General features: G+C 43.0%; 1 protein-coding gene across 1 annotated transcript; it reads right to left on the reverse strand.

The window, feature by feature from the left end:
• Positions 1–775: 775 nt before the first annotated feature.
• LOC111145091 (chromosome unknown C10orf88 homolog) lies at positions 776–17273 on the reverse strand. The gene is made up of 6 exons (XM_022499722.1): positions 17085–17273; positions 16235–16438; positions 14957–15029; positions 12654–12860; positions 6467–6921; positions 776–1915 (listed from the first exon to the last, which is right to left on the reverse strand). The coding sequence occupies exons 1-6, from the start codon at positions 17246–17248 to the stop codon at positions 1681–1683; spliced, it is 1338 nt and encodes a 445-aa protein (XP_022355430.1). The 5' UTR covers positions 17249–17273; the 3' UTR covers positions 776–1680.
• Positions 17274–17437: the final 164 nt, after the last annotated feature.

Consider the following 17437-nt stretch of genomic DNA (forward strand, 5'->3'; position numbering starts at 1 on the left):
TACGAATGAGGACGTGGGGCTGTGAGGGAAGGAAGGGGCTGGGAAGAGGCGAAATCCGCTTTACCTTGAGAGAGGGGGCCGGGGAGGAAGAGCTGCTCCCCCTTTCAACAGCCTTGGATGTCCAACCTCAAGGGGAATGAATTCTACATAAGAAGATCCCACCCCACAATTCCCACATGCGCACGAGGAACAGGAGAGACGGACGTGGAAGGCGAGTGGTCTTGGGTTCCAGACCCACCTTCCCCCACCCCTGACTTTACAGAATCGTTGGCAAAGCGGTTCAGTCTGAGCCCTGCTTCTTCGGGACAGTGAAGAGATCCTGGATGCCGGGTGGCTGACAAGGGGGTGAGGACAGTAGCTGTTAAGGTTTGAGAGGTTTCGATGAGGACAGATGTTTTCCTACTTTGTAAATTATGAGGCTAACGTGAGCCCTGGGGCACTCTTCCGGGTGAGACACATTTCTCCTGAAGAACGAAGGAAATCTGATGCTATTGTGATATATGCGGTGAATGTCCCTTAAGTTAGAAAAGACTAGAAAAGGTGAGATGCAAATCCTCGAGTGACTGTGGGTCACAGCCTGTTCCCTGGAGGGCAGTACTGCTGTGCTACGGAAACATGAACAGGGTATTGAAATGAGCCCTTATTGTAAAGAAAAAATTCACCAAAACATTACATGAGTGTGAAATGCCCCACTTGCATAAAAATAAAGCATTTTAAGCAAAGATTCATTGAAAATATAGCATTTCCGTTACTTAAGACAAGTCGTTTCCAAAGCAGATACGTTTATTTTTAAGTGCAAATACATCACTCTTGAACACATACACGACAGTTCTAATTTCCGAAAATGACATCTGCTGGAGAGAAGCACAATCCTCTCGATTCCCATGCCTAAATCTTTCCGTGCGCAAGCATAGTGCGTCTCAGTTTCAACACCCCAGAGGAGAGCTCTGGGAGGCACCCGCCTCCGCTCAGAAAAGGCGGAGTTCCTTATACTTTCTGTGTTTATTGAGCTAAAACAAGAGGCATTCTCCCATTCTACATCAAACACTAGATCTAAGATAATCCCAACAAGGAATAGGCCAGGTCTGATTTTGACTTTCCAACTTCCTGCTACAGTGAATTGAGACACACAGGAGCAGCCACAGGAGGGGCCCCGTGTCTCTGCATGTCATCAACACTGCCATCTTACTCATTCTCTGAATTTAACACTACAAATATAGTGATCCGAGTGAGAGGATTTTAAGTATCCAATTTTCCATGAAAAATCAATTTGAAGAAAAGTTACCAAATACTTTAAGCATTTATCATACTCCTAAGACTACAATATAAACCCCTTTATAAATAAAAATGGACTTTATCAAACACGTTATACAATAGGGACTCACGAATGGCCTTAAAAACCTTTAACATTTTTAAACACTTAACCCAGAAATATACATAAATTTCTGTTAAGAGTAAACAATATTGCGAACAAAAATAACGGATGACCTGATCAGGTTAATCCTCGTGCACAGCCCTGGACAGACAGTAACAAGTACATTAAAATGAACACTGAGGTCGCTCGATGTGCGTAAGATGATGCCCCCAAACGACACTAAATCCTTGCCTTGAACTCTGGGGGTTTAGGCTTTGCCATAAATACGTAATAAATATCTGTAGCACATCCTACGGGTTGAGCACTTATCTCTCTCCATTGGAAAGTCTTTCCCCAGAGTCACACTGTGTCAGGGCCATCCCAGGGGGTGGGGAGGGGGGATTCTGCAGCAGGTCCATCAACACAGCCATCTTCCTGTCCACGTGCTCCTGGAGTTGACGTATTCGCTGATCGATGGAGTCCACAAGCTTCTTTTCCAGCAGTTCCATATTTTTAGTAAGAATCTTTTCCAAGTAGGAGCACACAGGTTGCTCTTCCGTCCTAAAAATAAATTTAAAAACCAGTGTAACAATTATCCCTGATATCCTAACAGAAACAAGCGAACCATACGAAACGAGCCCCCAAAGTACGATGCGGAAATCTGTCTCCGCAACGCTGCCGTCTGGGTACGAGGGGTTTCCGGTGCCAAAATCCATCTACAAGGGGCAATCACAGCCCTAAGCGCCCAAAGCGTGCCGCATCTCCGATTCTTTCCACATTTCAGCACAAAAGTGAAATGAGGGCATGACGAGAGGGAATGTCCCCCCTTACAGAACAAGTCTCTACAAAGGGTCTTGGATTTTGAGCCCCAAATCAAAACTGATCTGCTTCAATGTTTCTTAAGGTCTCCACATATGTCTTCCAAGAACTTCCCCAAGCAACCCCACAGTTTCAAGGTTTGTCTCTTGTCACCTGCACAACCTCACTAAGCACTGGAAGGTTCTCTTCTAACCTAATATGGAAACATATAAAAACGAATGTAACTGAAATGGGCAGAGAGAAATAACAATACTTAGAAGGGGAGCCTGGGTGGCTCAGGCTGTTAAGTGTCTGACCTCAGCTGGAGTCAAGGAGCTCAGGGTCCCTGCTCCAGAGGGGTGGTGTGTGGGGGAAGGGGGTCTGGATCTCTCTGCCCCTCCCCCATGCATGCGGTCTCAAATGAATAAATAAATTCTTAAACAACAACAGTAAAAGCAGTCCAGTTTCTCAGGTTCACAACCAATGTACACCAGGGCAGTGAACCTCAGGGCGTGGTCCACAACACCCTGCGGACCCGTGACTTGTTCAGCTTCCACCAAGTAGCAAGCGTTCTTACACAACAACCAACATGATGTCTGAACCCTTCACCCCCAGATCCTCAGGAACGTACGGTGACATTTCCCAGAGGCTACACGAGGTGTGATGTCACCGCTCGGGTGAGCAACAGAAGCTGTGGTCGAGCAAGAGTTCTTCTGTGTCTTAGACTGTCCGAGGGCAGTCAGTTTAGGGTCTAAATATTGTCTTCAGCATGAACCCCGTTTGTCCTCAGCACTTCTGCGCTCTCATCGGCTACTGAAGCCACATGCTGGAGGGCAACACAGATGAGAATGCGAGCAGATGCTAACATCGATTCTACACGTCACCTAACACCATTCTGAGTTGTTCTTTAGAAAATACCTTTGTCATAAAAATTGTTACTAACATAATGGGTCTGTTATTTTTAAACAAATGAATCCTTTCATATACTCTGCATAAATAAAGCTTCTTCACAGTCCTCAATTACTCTTGAGAGTGCCGAGGCCAAAAAGATTGAGAACCCCACTCTAGAATATAGAGCGGTTTTAAAAACCATTATTTTTTTTCAAGGACTCCAGCTTCACAGGAAGTTGTAAAGATACAAGAGTTCCCCCGTAGCCTTCCCCCAGTGGTCCCAATGGTTACATCTCACCCAACTCTGGAGAATACAAAAGCAGAAAACGGATGTTGGGACAGTGTGCGCAGGTGCCGTCCTCCCACAGGTACACACGTTCACGTGAACATCACAACTGAGATCACAACTATTCCTTCACTACAAACATCTCCCCATTGTCACAGCCGCTCCCTAACGCCCTCCAGTCTGAACGCCCGCAACCACCAATACGGTCTCCATCTCCACAACTCCATTTTGGGAACGTTACACAAATGCAATCTTGGTGTGTGACCTCCTGAGATTCTCCTGTCCCTCAGCATAGAATGTCCTCAGGAGCCATCCAAGTTGCTGCGCGTGTCAATGGTCCGTTCCTTTTTACTGATTAGCATCCTGCGATATGGATATACCAAGTTTGTTTAACTGTTCATCTAGTTTAAGACATTCTGGTTGCTTCCAGTTTGGGACTGTTATGTAGACATAAAGCTGCATGAAGAACTGGGCATAGTTTCTTGTGTCAACATAAGTTCTCATTTCTCTGGGATAAATGCTTAGAAGTAGGATTGCTGGATCACACGGTTAATATTATGTTTAGTTTTCAAGAAACTGTCAACATATTTTTAGGGTGGCTGTAGCATTCTATACTCCCCATCAGCAACGTAGAAGAAATCCAGTTTCTCCACATCTGCATCTGCATTTGGTATTACCATTTTAAAAATTTTAGCCTTGGAATAACTGTGTAGTACCTTGTGGTTTTAAAACCAGTTGGCCACACTTGTTTGGGGTTATTTCCATGTGCTCTATTCTACTGATCTGTCTCTGTCCCTCTCCCAATACCATGGTCTTAAATACTGTAGCTATGTAATAGTATGTTTTGAAATGAAATAATGATTTCTCTCACTACTCTTCTTTTTCAAAATTGTTTCAGCTAGTCCTTTTTCTTTCCATTTCCACTTTATAATCTTGATAGAATAATTTATAAAAGATATTTTGAATTTTGGAGGGAATAGCATTAAACCTATGGATTAATTTTGGGAAAATAGTTACTATATTGAATCTTCAAATTAATGAATGGTATGTCTCTCCATTTATTCTGGCCTTCTCTGATTTCTTTCCTCATCATCTTGTAAATTTTCAGTCTATGGACCCTATCTATGTCTTGTTAAATTTTTATGTTTTTGTAATTTTTTTTTATGGATCAACATATTTTACATGTATTTTTATGTATCTTACTCTCTTTGGAGCAATCTAATTTTGTTTGCAGGGCATACTGGCTTCATAAAATGAGCTGAGAAGTCTTTCCTCCTCTTCTTTTCTGTGAAGTGTTTACAATTGGTATTCTGTAAAGATTTGGTAGAATTCTCCAGTGGAATCGCTTGGGTCTAGATATTTATTTTATGCCAGCTTGCAAATTATGAATTCAGAACTGTTCATGGTTATAGGACTCTTTTTTGCTTATTTTATCTCAGCTGAATTTGGTATTGTGTGGCTTTTGAGGAATTCTTTTCTTCCAAATTGTTAAAGTTATGAGCATAAAGTTGTTTGCAATATTCCCTTTTTAAAATGGACTTAGGATGTGTAGGGACATCTCCAGTTATATTCCTTATATTGGTGAGTTGTGTCTTCTCTGTTAATCTTTGCCAGGCATGCTAGCCAATCTTACTAAAAGTTTATCAATTTCATTGAATTTCTTCACAGATGTTCTTTACTGTTCCCTTGTTTTTAATTTTGTTGATTTCCACTCTTCGTCATTTCCTTCTTTCTGCTTGATTTGGATTTATTCTGCTAGGCTTCTAAGTGACAAATTCAATTTCTTTAATGGTTATATAGGACTATTTCATCTTTGTTGAGTTGTAGCTTTGCATTACTGAGCTCGCCCCTTTTCTAATGTATTAGTGCCATAAATACCCACTCAACGCTTGTTTACTAGCTGCCTCCCACAGTTTGATCTACGTATTTTCTTTCATTTTCAAGTATTTTTAATATTTCTATTGGGAATTCCTTTTTGAACCACAGATTTAGGAATGTGTTGTTGAGTTTCCAAGTGTCTGGAAATTTGTTGTTATTGTGTTTGTTACTGGTTTCTAGTTGGATTCATTTATGGTCACAGAATATACTTTGTGTGATCTCAGTGCTTGGTTAGGTTACTTTATAACTTATCATCTATCCTTGTGACTCTTCCACTGGTACTTGAAAAACATGTGTATTCTGTTATTCTTGGTGGAGCCTTTTATAAATGTTAATTAGATCCTGATGGCTGGGATGGAATTGTTTAGTTCCAAACTAGTCATCTTCAGATGAAAACTCTAGGTTACAATAGATTAAAACTGTGACAAAGTAGGTACACCAAAATGACGACCTGAGTCCTGAATTCTAGTATAATAGATTATTTTGGAAAACTACCTGTATGTAAAGCATAGGGAACATACTAAATTCTTAACCATCTCTTATTCAAACAGGTGCTGTTAAAGCATGATATTATAAGATCAGGAGATAAGATCCTATATAGTATAAATAATTACGATCTTAATACAGTTTTGGTTATTCCAAAACTAGCCCAGGCCAAACATGATCTAAAAAGAAATTCTGTTATAATGACATGCTTGACATATGCAGCTGAAGAACATTACAAACATAAATAAAAACAATGTAAAGCCAGGGCGCCTGGGTGGTTCAGTATATTAAGCATCTGCCTTCAGCTCAGGTCATGGTCCAGGGTCCTGGGATCAAGCCCCACACTGGGCTCTGTGCTCAGCACGGAGCCTGCTTCTCCCTCTCCCTCTGCCACTCTCCCTGCTTGTGTTCCCTGTCAAATAAATAAAATCTCTCAAAACAAAACAAAAAATGTAAAGCTTATGAGTCCACAACTCCTCTCCACTCATAAAAATAACTTTCTACTCCAACGTCTACCTGATGGTCATAAGTGGTCCACAAAATCCCTGGGAAGGGCCCCAAACCTTCACTTTTAGGTACCTCTTTCAAAGCAACCAATTCTATTCCACATAATGGTTATTCCCTATAAGTGAGTTCATGGTAAAATGTATAAACTCCTAAAATTATTTCTGAAAACAGTTTAGGCAGTATACATTGAGACAAGGCTGTTTCCCTTCAGTTGATTCTCACACCTACCTAATCTAAAGCACGTTTGTCTCAAAATAAATACTTACGCAACACCAACGACGCCTTCCCCGGCCTTAGCGATGCCTTCCTGCCACCTGGCGCTACGTCCCACGCGGAGACGGTTAACCTGACTACATAAATTCTGGAGAAAAGGCAGCAACTCAGAGTTAGGTATATTTGAGGCGTCACTTGCTTTCTTCGGCAGGAAAGAAGAAACTGCATTTCTGAGGTCACTCTCAAGAAGAGAATGGTTTGGCGGCACAACGTGATAGTCTTTGAGGCGTGTAGTGTTTCCTCCACCCGGTGGCTGTGGACTTTTATCGACGCAAGCGTTTAAGTCTTCCGTCAGGGTTCCAGACGTCAGTCCGGTTCTGAAAGGGAAAGGCGTGGAGGGGGACTTGTCGGAGGCTCCCGAAGCAGCTGAGGACTGCAGGTCCGCCACTCGTCTGTAGCCAGTATTTCCCAAAACCGCCTGAAGCTGCTCTCCCACGGGAACACAGTTCTAAGCAAGGGAAAGAAATACACGTTACTATCGGTAGTGATGACGGCTAACTTTTGGGGTAACTACTGTGAGTCAGGCAAGGTGCCTTCTTTCTCTGATCCTCTGAACAGCCACACGAAGTAGGCTACAAGTGCTACCCGATCTTAAGCTGAAGAGACCACAGCTGAGGTGAAACCAAGGCTAAAGGTAACCCGGCTCTGGGGATGCAGCTTGTAAGTGGCAGAACTGGGACAGGAACACAGACCACCGAACTCCAGAGTCAAGGCTTTTAATGATTTCACTGCAATTTTCCCTAAAGGAAATAGTAAATATTAGCATGCTTAGTAAAACTGCATTAGCATTAATTTCTCACTACAAAGGCCTCCTTGATTTATGGCAATAAAATATAATACTCACAACTGAGGAACAATCATTGAGAATTTTCAGAAACACCATTCACCAACCTTCCACATATGGTAAACTACTCATTTTTACTTAGGCATATCTTTTGCAATAAGTTTTTCATGGAGGCTACACAGATAGGCCCTTTAAAAGTAGATGTACTTTGGGTACATTTGTTGACACTTCCAATGACCAAAATGAGCTACCTTTTGGCTCTGTTTCTTTCAGAATTTCCAGGACAGTAAGAGTTCTCATGCAGTATTAGTCCCTGAGAAGATTCTGGTTTACCTTGAAGAGAAGGCTATAATATCAGTCTGTTATGCTCTTCAGTTTTTCCACAGGAGAAAAGCAAAACAACCTCGAGCTTAACTGTTAACTAGGTGTATAAGGCTCTATCCTAAAATCAAAATAATGGAACTGTACTGTGGATTTTCTAAAAAACATTTGAAGTAATCTCTTCAGCCAGCGTGGGGCTCAAACTCATAACCCTGCAATCCACAGTCACCGCTCCATGGACTGCACCAGCCAGGTCTCTAGAACCGCACTACAGAACCCCATCGGGATGTGTCATCCCACAGCTCCTGCTCTTCAGTAGTTTGTTCGAGGGGCACCTGGCTGTCAGTTAAACGTCTGACTCTCGATTCTGGCTCGGTCTTAATCTCGGGGTTGTGAGTTCAGGCCCCATGCTGGGCTCCAGGCTGGGTGTGGAGCCTACTTAAAAATAAATAAATACATAAATCATAGTTTGTGAGAGACAGATTGAAAAGTATTATTCAAGATTAGCTAAGGAAATGCAGTTCATACATTTATCTAGATATTTGAAAAAAATATTTCTGGACTGAGCTAAATCAACATGCACTCACTCAGTATTTGCCAGGAATCGACTCTGCTAAACAACTGTTTCAAGCACTGGAAAAAGAACATGGCAACGAACAACACAGATTAAAATTCTGACCTCATGCAGCCTAACATGCTAAGAGCATAGGGACAGACTGAAGAAATGAAGAAAGGATAGGAAAGAAGAAAGGAAGGAAAAAAATATCCCTTAGATGGAGGTGTGATAAATACTTTAGGGAAAAATAAAGCAGAAAAGGTGAATAATGAGGACAAAGGACATGTGTGTGTGCGTGTGTGTACGGGGGACTCTGTAATGTTAAGTCCCCACAGAAATCCTTACACTGAACTGCACTTTGGAGGAATGCTATTTATGGGGAAGTTTATTTTGTTATTATTTTAAAAACATACTTTTTTTTTTTAAGATTTTATTTATTTGTCAGAGACAGAGAATGCACAAGCAGGCAGAGTGGCAGGCAGAGGCAGAGAGAGAAGCACGCTCCCCGCTGAGCAAGGAGCCCAGTGCGGGACTCAATCCCAGGACCCTGGGATCATGACCTGAGCCGAAGGCAGCAGCCCAACTGACTGAGCCACCCAGGCGTCCCTAAAAACATACTTAAAAAGATTTATTTATTTGCTTTAGAGAGAGAGTGTGTGTGTGTGTACACTCAAGAGCAGGAAGGGGGCAGACAGAGTAAGAATCTCAAGCGGATTCTCCACTAAGCATGGAGCCCAAAGAGGTGCTCGATCCCATGACCCTGAGATCAGGACTTGAGCTGAGACCAAGAATTGGATGCTTAACTCACTGAACCACCCAAGGCGCCCCTTCTTCTTCTTTTTTTTTTTTTTAAATATTGTATTTATTTATTTGACAGAGAGACACAGCGAGAGAGGGAACACAAGCAGGGGGAGTGAGAGAGGGAGAAGCAGGCTTCCCACCAAGCCGGGAGCCTGATGCGGGGCTCGATCCCAGAATCCTGGGATCATGACCTGAGCCGAAGGCAGAAGCTTAACGACTGAGCCACCCAGGTGCCCCAGGCGCCCCTTCTTTATAGGGAAATTTCATCTATTGTCAACTGATCTTGTTCCACCGAATGCAAGTTTTGAATAAACCTGAAATTATTCCTGACACATGATGGATTATGCATAAGTACATTTCCAAAATTTTGAATTAGACAACTCTCCTTTAGCTGAAAAGAGCTTTACTTAGTCATAATAGAAAACTCACTTCTCTATTATACCTCAAAGAAAAAGGTATAACAGAAAACTAATAAACTAGGGGCGCCTGCGTGGCTCAGTGGGTTAAAGCCTCTGCCTTCAGCTCAGGTCATGGTCCTGGGATCCTGGGATCAAGCCCTGCATTGGGCTCTCTGCTCGGCAGGGAGCCTGCTTTCCCCTCTCTCTCTCTGCCTGTCTCTCTGCCTATTTGTGATCTCTGTGAAGTAAATAAATAAAATCTTAAAAAAAAAAAGAAAACTAATAAACATTAATAGTAATGATATTTACATTGAGTCAATGTCAAAACTATGACCATTCATCAGGCAGAAAATGTAATATAAAAACTCAAATACAAAGGTATTTGCTATGCAAAATTTCCTTTTCTGACACATCTTAATATTCTGATTATAAGAAAAGACTGATTTTTAGTCATTTTTTTCTCAGAGCTCTTCAGGTGATTTTTTCCCTCTTTGTATGAAACATAAAATTATTCACAGGTAAGTCTATATGTCACTATAGTAAGTGTACAAACCTCAGGTGCTTGTGGCTATTCTCCCCCAATTTTATACACGTTTGTCCAATTCTTGTTTTTACTTGTCTTGTTGTGTACTGTTTTGAAATCATATCAAATCCTTTTGCAAGTGAACAGCTAAATACATATTAAATAGTTTAAAGAACTTAGCCTTTGCCAAAATAATTTCACTGCTAAGAATTTACCCTAGGGGCACCTGGGTGGCTCAGTTGAAGCAAATGACTTCTGCTCTGGTCATTTTCCCAGAGTCCTGGGATCCAGTTGTACTGGGCTCCCTGCTCAGTGGGGAGTCTGCTTCTCCCAGCTCATGCTCTCTCTCATATAAAAGTAAAATCTTAAAAAGAAGAATTTACCCTGAAGAGATATTTGAACCAGTGTCAAAAACAGATATTCAAAAATCTTCTATGTACTGCTACTAATACCACTGAAAAACATAAATATTCATAAATCAAGGACTAATTATGTACCATAACATCACTGAGATATATATTTATTGCTTAGGAAGAGGCTCATAATATCCTGTTAAATGAAAAACGTTACTGAACAACAGATACATCATAAAAGCATTCAGATAAAATTATGCCCATATACTTACATATGAATATATAAAGAGCTGTATGGTGTGTGTGTGTGTGTGTGTGTGTGTGTGTGTGTGTGTGTGTGTGTGTGTGTATACATACACACAGATTTCTGAAAAATTAAGTTTATTTCTTCATATATTGTAGGATTTATAAACGTATGAATTTTCTTACTGCTTATTATAAACACCTCAAACATGTAGCAGACCTTTAATAATCAGAAAAAAATAAAATTATAAAGCCATTTTTATTTTCAAGAGGAAAAAGTAACAATACAAATCCTGAACAACTTAATGTTTGAGAAAATGGGGCATATCCTTTCATTCAGATAATTTTAAGCATCAGCTCTATGTTCGGTACTTTGATACAGAATTACTGCTCAGTTATCTCTCAATTACTAGAGCAGAAACAAATCAAAGCCAGCAAATACAAAGGAACAAGGAATAACTTTAACATTTACTGTGATAAAACAGAAGTTTGTACTGTCAAATAAGACCTATATAACTCAGAGTATTAACCTTTCATAAAACTTTCAAGAAAACAAGTAATCCCAAGGCAGAGGTGAGGCACGGAAAGGTCTAGGACTTGGTACCCCAAAGTCCTCCCTTTCCCCTTCAGGACAGGCACAGTCCCAATTAATACAGGAAGGCTCTAAACAATGCATGTGGTTAACCAATTCCATGAGTAGTTCTGGTCAGGAAATATCCCATTTTATGCTCAGATTATTGAAGGGTTCATGTGGCATTTTCCAAGAAGACATGCCGTAGACATCTAGAGACTCTGGTTTGTTAACAATAATTAACCCTAGACAATCAGGACACGCTCCATGAATAAGGACTCTCCCTCTATGAGGGAGGTCTTTCATTAGCAATGTTTCAAAGGAGACTGAACAGGATCACCTTTCTTCCCAGGGTGTCCCCCAAATTTCCTCACATGTAAGACTTAGAACTTATTGACTGTAAGCAAGTTACAACACAGTGTCTATGGCATGAACCCATGAGTGCTGGCTGGGACAGTTTATGTTTGTTTCTAAATGCACAGAATTCTAAGAAGGATACATTCCAAACTGTTCTCAGTAGTTACCTCTGGGGAACTGGATGACAGCTGGGAAAACTCAATATACTTCTGCACCGATTCAAATGCATGGCAAAGAAAACGCAGCATTTTAGGAATAAAACATTAAATTTTAAAGACATATTCCCCCCTCCAAAATAAATCTACCATCTTTTTTTTCCCCCCAAAGTCAAGTTTTTGAAAGATAGGAATTAGTCAGTGAACTAGTTATATATAACGGGACTTGATTCCAGGACCCCGGGATCATGACCCGAGCTGAAGGCAGAGGCTTAACCCACTGAGCCACTCAGGTGCCCCTCTTTTTAAAATCTTCAACCTGTTTCTTCACAGAATCTTTGCACTGAGAGAGGTATTCTCAAACCACAGCATGCTTTTATAAAGTTAAACCTAGCATACTTATTTAAAATACTGATCCCTGGATCCCAGTCAAAAATGTGGCCAGGATATCCATTTTGTAAAAACTGGAAAGGATTCTGATACAGGTGTTCTGTGGATCATACTTTAAAAACATCCTAAACTTTTTTTTTTTTTTTAAAGATTTTATTTATCTGACAGAGAGAGACACACAGAGAGAGTGAGCACAAGCAGGGGGAGTGAGAGAGGGTGAGGCAGGCTTCCTGCTGAGCAGGGAGCCCGATGTGGGCCTCGATCCCATGACCCCGGGATCAAGACCTGAGCTGAAGGCAGACGCCTAATGACGGAGTCACCCAGACGCCCTAAACTCTTTTAAACAGCTCAAGTCTCACAAATTTGACAAATTCTTCCATTCTTCCCAATATTCCTTTTCACAACCATCTAATTTTCTCTTTATCTCTAAGCTTCTTGAGAAAAGCCTTCTAAAATGCTCAAAACAGTGCTTTATTCACTGAGAAGGTACTTAATAAGTATCTGCTGAATGAACGAATGAGTAAATTCACAGAAAATTGTGAAGATTGTAGCAAGATATTTTGTAGAAGAGAAAGTCTACAAAATGCTATTTTACAAGAGCAAATAAAGGTAAAACAGTCAAATCAACAGTAAAAGTTCAAAGAAAAAACTTAAGTCGATATATGTCCTTTGAAAAAGCTGTCATTTAAATCATTAATGGTACCTGGACGGAATCCATGTCCACCTACCTGCTGCTGAAATTTAACCATATTCATCAACTGCTGAGCACCAGGTGACAACTTGGACCCCATGGCCTCCATGAGAGTTTGGACCCTCTGCAGGTCTATCCTTGATCCTAGAGCAGGAGAGCTTGTTGAAGAATTTGCTGAAACCCGCCTCAACTGTACCACAATTTTACTGATGAACACACGCTGCTTTTCACCAAAGGAGAGCAACTATCGTAAAGCAAGAGTTCCAGAAAATAATGATATTAAAAACAATCAGCATTTATAGTCACTTCTTGTTATCGCTTAAGATTGAAGCATTTGAGAATAAAAAAATTAAATACATTTTCATTTTTAACTTTTCTCTAGCATAGTCATGGTCAGAAAAAAATCCAAGTTATCATGAGGCTCAGAAGTATTTAAATAAAAAAGTCCTTTTAAACTAACAAACTACACATAAAATAGCAAATGGGGGTAAGGAACATAAAACAACATTTACTCACTTAGTTTAAGAAACTGAAAATAAACTGTACCAATCTGAGACCTTAACATACTGCAAGTTGCAGTGTAAATATAAATACTTAATGAAAATAAGGCTGTGGAGAGCCCACGCTAAGTGTTTAGTGAAATATTAATTATCAGTCATTTAGAAGTTAAAACTGTAAAGGAATGTCAAAATGATCTTATATAGCTTGACTGTTTACTTATTTCAAAAAATGAGTTCAAGAGTGATTTTCTAACTTGTCAAAGGACACCAAGAAGGAAAGGTGGAACTTTGAACCTAGTTCTTCCAGCTTTGACCCCAGTCGTTTTCCCAATACTTTATGCTGCTTCATTTTGTCCATGTTTCTGAACCAAAAGACACTTCCCGTGTGACATGGACAACAAATTAGCAAAGTGGAAAGGGACCAGGATTTAGAATCAGACAGACCTGCATACAATGATGACTCTGCAATGTACGGCCCGTGTGACGTTGGGCAAATGCCAAAATTTGAGTGAGGAGCAAAATGAGGGAGAGTGAGAACCGTGTTTCACATGGCTGTTCTGCGGACTACCTGCTAAAATTTACAGTACCGACAACTGACTAAGGGCTCAAAAATATGCAGCAGTAGCTCTTATTTTTATTTTAACTTTCTCATAGTCTTGCTCCAGAAGTCTTCATAAGATCCCCCTGAATGAAACAAGACTTGGCGCTCCCATGTACTTCCACAGAATCGTTACAACACATTCACCTTCACAGACACATAATCCCGTATATCACACAGAGACACAGGTGGATACAGATCCATGGCCTAAAAACTCTGCGTGGCACCAAACGGGACTGTCATCAACAATAAAGTAATCATCTCACTAAATTTATACATCTACATGCCAATCTCCTATGATCCCTTTCCTGCTTTTTAATTCCCAAGCATTTCTACTAAATATAGCACATACTGAATCTACATGTTCTCTGCCTTGCTCCCTAAAATATTAGCAATGTGAGGGCTCTGCTCCAATTTATTTTATTACTGCTAATTCCTAAATGCTTAGGGGAGCAAATGGAACTCTAATATTTGTTGAATGAATGAATCACTTCATTTAAATGACTTTAGATACTACTAGCATTCACTACCTAAAACAACATCAGTTCTGTGAACTTCTCTGTTATAACAAGCTCAGAGATAAAATATTTAGAGATGAAAATAATCCAAGGATTTATTGTCTTCAGCCTCCTAAAATAACCCTTAAGGTAGGTCCAAATAGGTGAAGAAACTTGCTCAAGGCTTTCCTGCTAGTTAGGAACAAAGCACACTTAAATCAGGGCTTACAATGTTCAGTTCGGGATTCTTTCCCTAGATTCTGATGACACCATTAAAGTTCACTTTAATAGTAACAATTAATTAATTAGTTAATTAATATTTAACAACAGTTTTCACGCTGAGGACACCATTCCCAAGTCCTTTAATTATGTGGTGCCTTTGCCTGAAACTTCTCTGTGTTCTTTTTGGGGGTATTTTGGGACAAAACCTGCTTGTGGTTTTCACCTAAGTTTTATATAAAAATAAACAGGCTTTAATCTCAGTTTTCGAGGCTTAAAAGTATAGTACTACTCTAAGAACAATAGTATACGTCATGGCATTGCCATAGCTAGTAAATGTTCAAATTTTAAAAGGAGAATGTTGACAATTTTTTAGAGAATTTCTTCTTATATGTTTACTAAATATTTCTCAGCTAAAACCAGGGACCATGTGGGACATATCGCATTACAACCATCAGAAAATAAGTTTATGTAGTACAAAAACAACTGTAGTTTTCAAATTAGTTACAATTCAATGATTACTTACCTTTATTTTACAAGCATGTGTGGAGGACTCCAATTTTAGGTATTTTTTGTACAAAATAATCTTTTCATCTTCACTGAAAATAAAAAAAATAATTTCTTAAAACTTCCAGATACTATCACTTTTAATAGTTATTAAAAAATGAAGGCAAGGACAATCCATAAATCCTGACACTCAGTTTTCCCGGGGAGGCATAAAGAACTGCGGCTTCATATTGAATTGCACTGGGTAAAAAGTCTCCACCTGTCACTTACTACCTATATAAGATAGTTCAGTTCGGTAACAAATGTATAATCATGTAGCACAGAGCATATTTTAAGATTTATTTATCCGAGAGAAAGAAAGACAGAAAAAATGAACGCAGGTGTGATAGGGAGGGGCAGAGGAAGAATCTTAAGCTGACTCCAGGCTGAGCGCAGAGCCCGATGAGGGGCTGGTTCTCCTCACCCTGAGATCTGACCTGAGCTAAAACCAAGAGCCGGTGGGTCAATGGACTGTGGCACTCAGGCGCCCCCGCAGAGCACATTTTAAAGCTCAACAAACATATCCATTATTTCCAACATACATGGTATATAAAAGTTCATATTTTGGGCTCTATTAAAGAAAGACTAGGACAGAATCTTAAGAATTCAGGGGAAAAAAGTCCGGGGTGCCTGGTTGGCCCCATCAGTTAAGTGTTGGACTCCTGATTTCTGCTCCAGTCATGATCTCAGGGTGGTGAGATCCAGTTGTCTGGGCCCCACACAACCTGCTTAAGATTCTCTCTTCCTCTGCCACTGCCCCCCACCCCCCAAAAAAAGAATTCAGAAAAAACAAAAAAAAAAAAAACCACCCCCCCCCCCCCAGAAAACCAAAACACCACCAACAAAAAACCGGAAATATAATACCAGGTGAACTGTGGCGGTACGGCACAGTCTGGGGATCCTGCATTATTCCTAACGGGCTTCCTACGAGAAAATGTGTTCAAAGTTCCAGACTGACTGAATAATTAATTTTTGGAAAACAGACTCCCTTGCGTTAAGAAGACAAATAAGAAACGTTTCTCAGAACATCAGCTCTAATCAAAGTCTTCCACGAACTGGTCCGCTCCACGCAGTCCCCTGCCGCAATCGGCTGGAAACCCGCACACCGACCACCGCGGAAGAGCGGACTTGGACGCTCTCCAAGAGCCCTCACAGGGGAAACTCCCGCCGCTCCGGTACGGCGGCAGCTTCTGTCGGCCGGCGCCAGGCCATCCACACACAGCACAGAAGCTCGGAGAGCCCCGCCCCGCTCACACACCTGTCACCCGGGTCGCCGCCGACGGCCTCGCCCCGGCTGGTGCCGCAGTACTCCTCTCCCAGGTACACCTCCATGTTCCTGGCCGAACTCAGAAGGCCGACAGACACGATCTCCTCAGCCCCGCCGGGCTCGCAGCTCAGCTGAAGGAAGCAGGGCTTCTCCCCCGGGCTGCTCGGGCCGCTCTCCAAAACCACCAGATCGTGGCTGAAAGGAAAACCGTCCCGCGCGCTCCTCAGTCTGCGCGTCCGAACCCCGCTCGCGACCCTCTGGCCGGGCCGCGGGTCCTCCTGACCCACTTCGTCTACACGGAGGGCCCCGCGCCTTCCCAAGCACCGACCGACGCTCGGCACAGATTCCCGAGGGAACGGGCCCTCCGCACAGCGGGGCCTCGCCGCCCACTGCGTCCTCGATCGCCGCCGCCACCCCCCGCACTCCCTTCTCCCGACGGAGAACGTCCCCGGGCACCTGCGGTGCGCACCACAGCGGGACGCGGGAGACCCCGAGAGGCACCGCCTATCTTCTCCCTCAGGAAGCTGACGGGGACTCTCGACAGCCACACGCGCTCGCGCCGACGCGGGGGGACGCGAAGCCTCGGCCGGTGCGTTTGCGCGGGGCGAGGGGGCGGCGGGGGCCGGTTCCGACCCCGCGGAGGTGCGGGTCCCGGGCCGCCAGCCCCGCGCCCGGCACTCACGCCCCCGACCCCCGCTCCCCGCCCACACCGGCCGCCAGCTCCGCTCCCGGATCCCGGGCCCACACCCGCTCCCCGCACTGCCCGCGCCTGCCCTCCCGGCCCCCCGAGGAGCGCGACGGTCCCGCAGCGGCGGCCCCAGTCCCCGCCGGCCCGGCGCACCCCGCGGCAGGCGGCGTCAGCGGTTCCTCCCAGTCCAAGTCCCGGGCGCCGAGGTCAGCCCGGGTGAGACGGAGGCTGTGGGCCAGGACTCCGCGGGCCGCATCCCAGGAAGAGGCCAGCATCGGGCGGCGGGTCAATCCCGCGTCCTCGGCCCGGCTCTCCATTCTGCCGCCGCCAGCCCAGGCCCAGTCCGGAACCTCTCTTCCAGGGCTCGCGTTTCCGCCAGGACACAGGGGAGGCGAAGAAAGACAGCGACTTCCGGCTCGGCTGGCTTCAAACCTAAGACCGGCCGCTCCTCGCCCAGTGGGGAAGAAAACCAGGTGCCGGAGACACGCATGCGCGCGCCGGGCGGC

Source organism: Enhydra lutris, unplaced genomic scaffold (genome assembly GCF_002288905.1).
Source record: "Enhydra lutris kenyoni isolate GAN:26980312 unplaced genomic scaffold, ASM228890v2 scaffoldscaffold12, whole genome shotgun sequence".
NCBI lineage: Eukaryota > Metazoa > Chordata > Mammalia > Carnivora > Mustelidae > Enhydra > Enhydra lutris.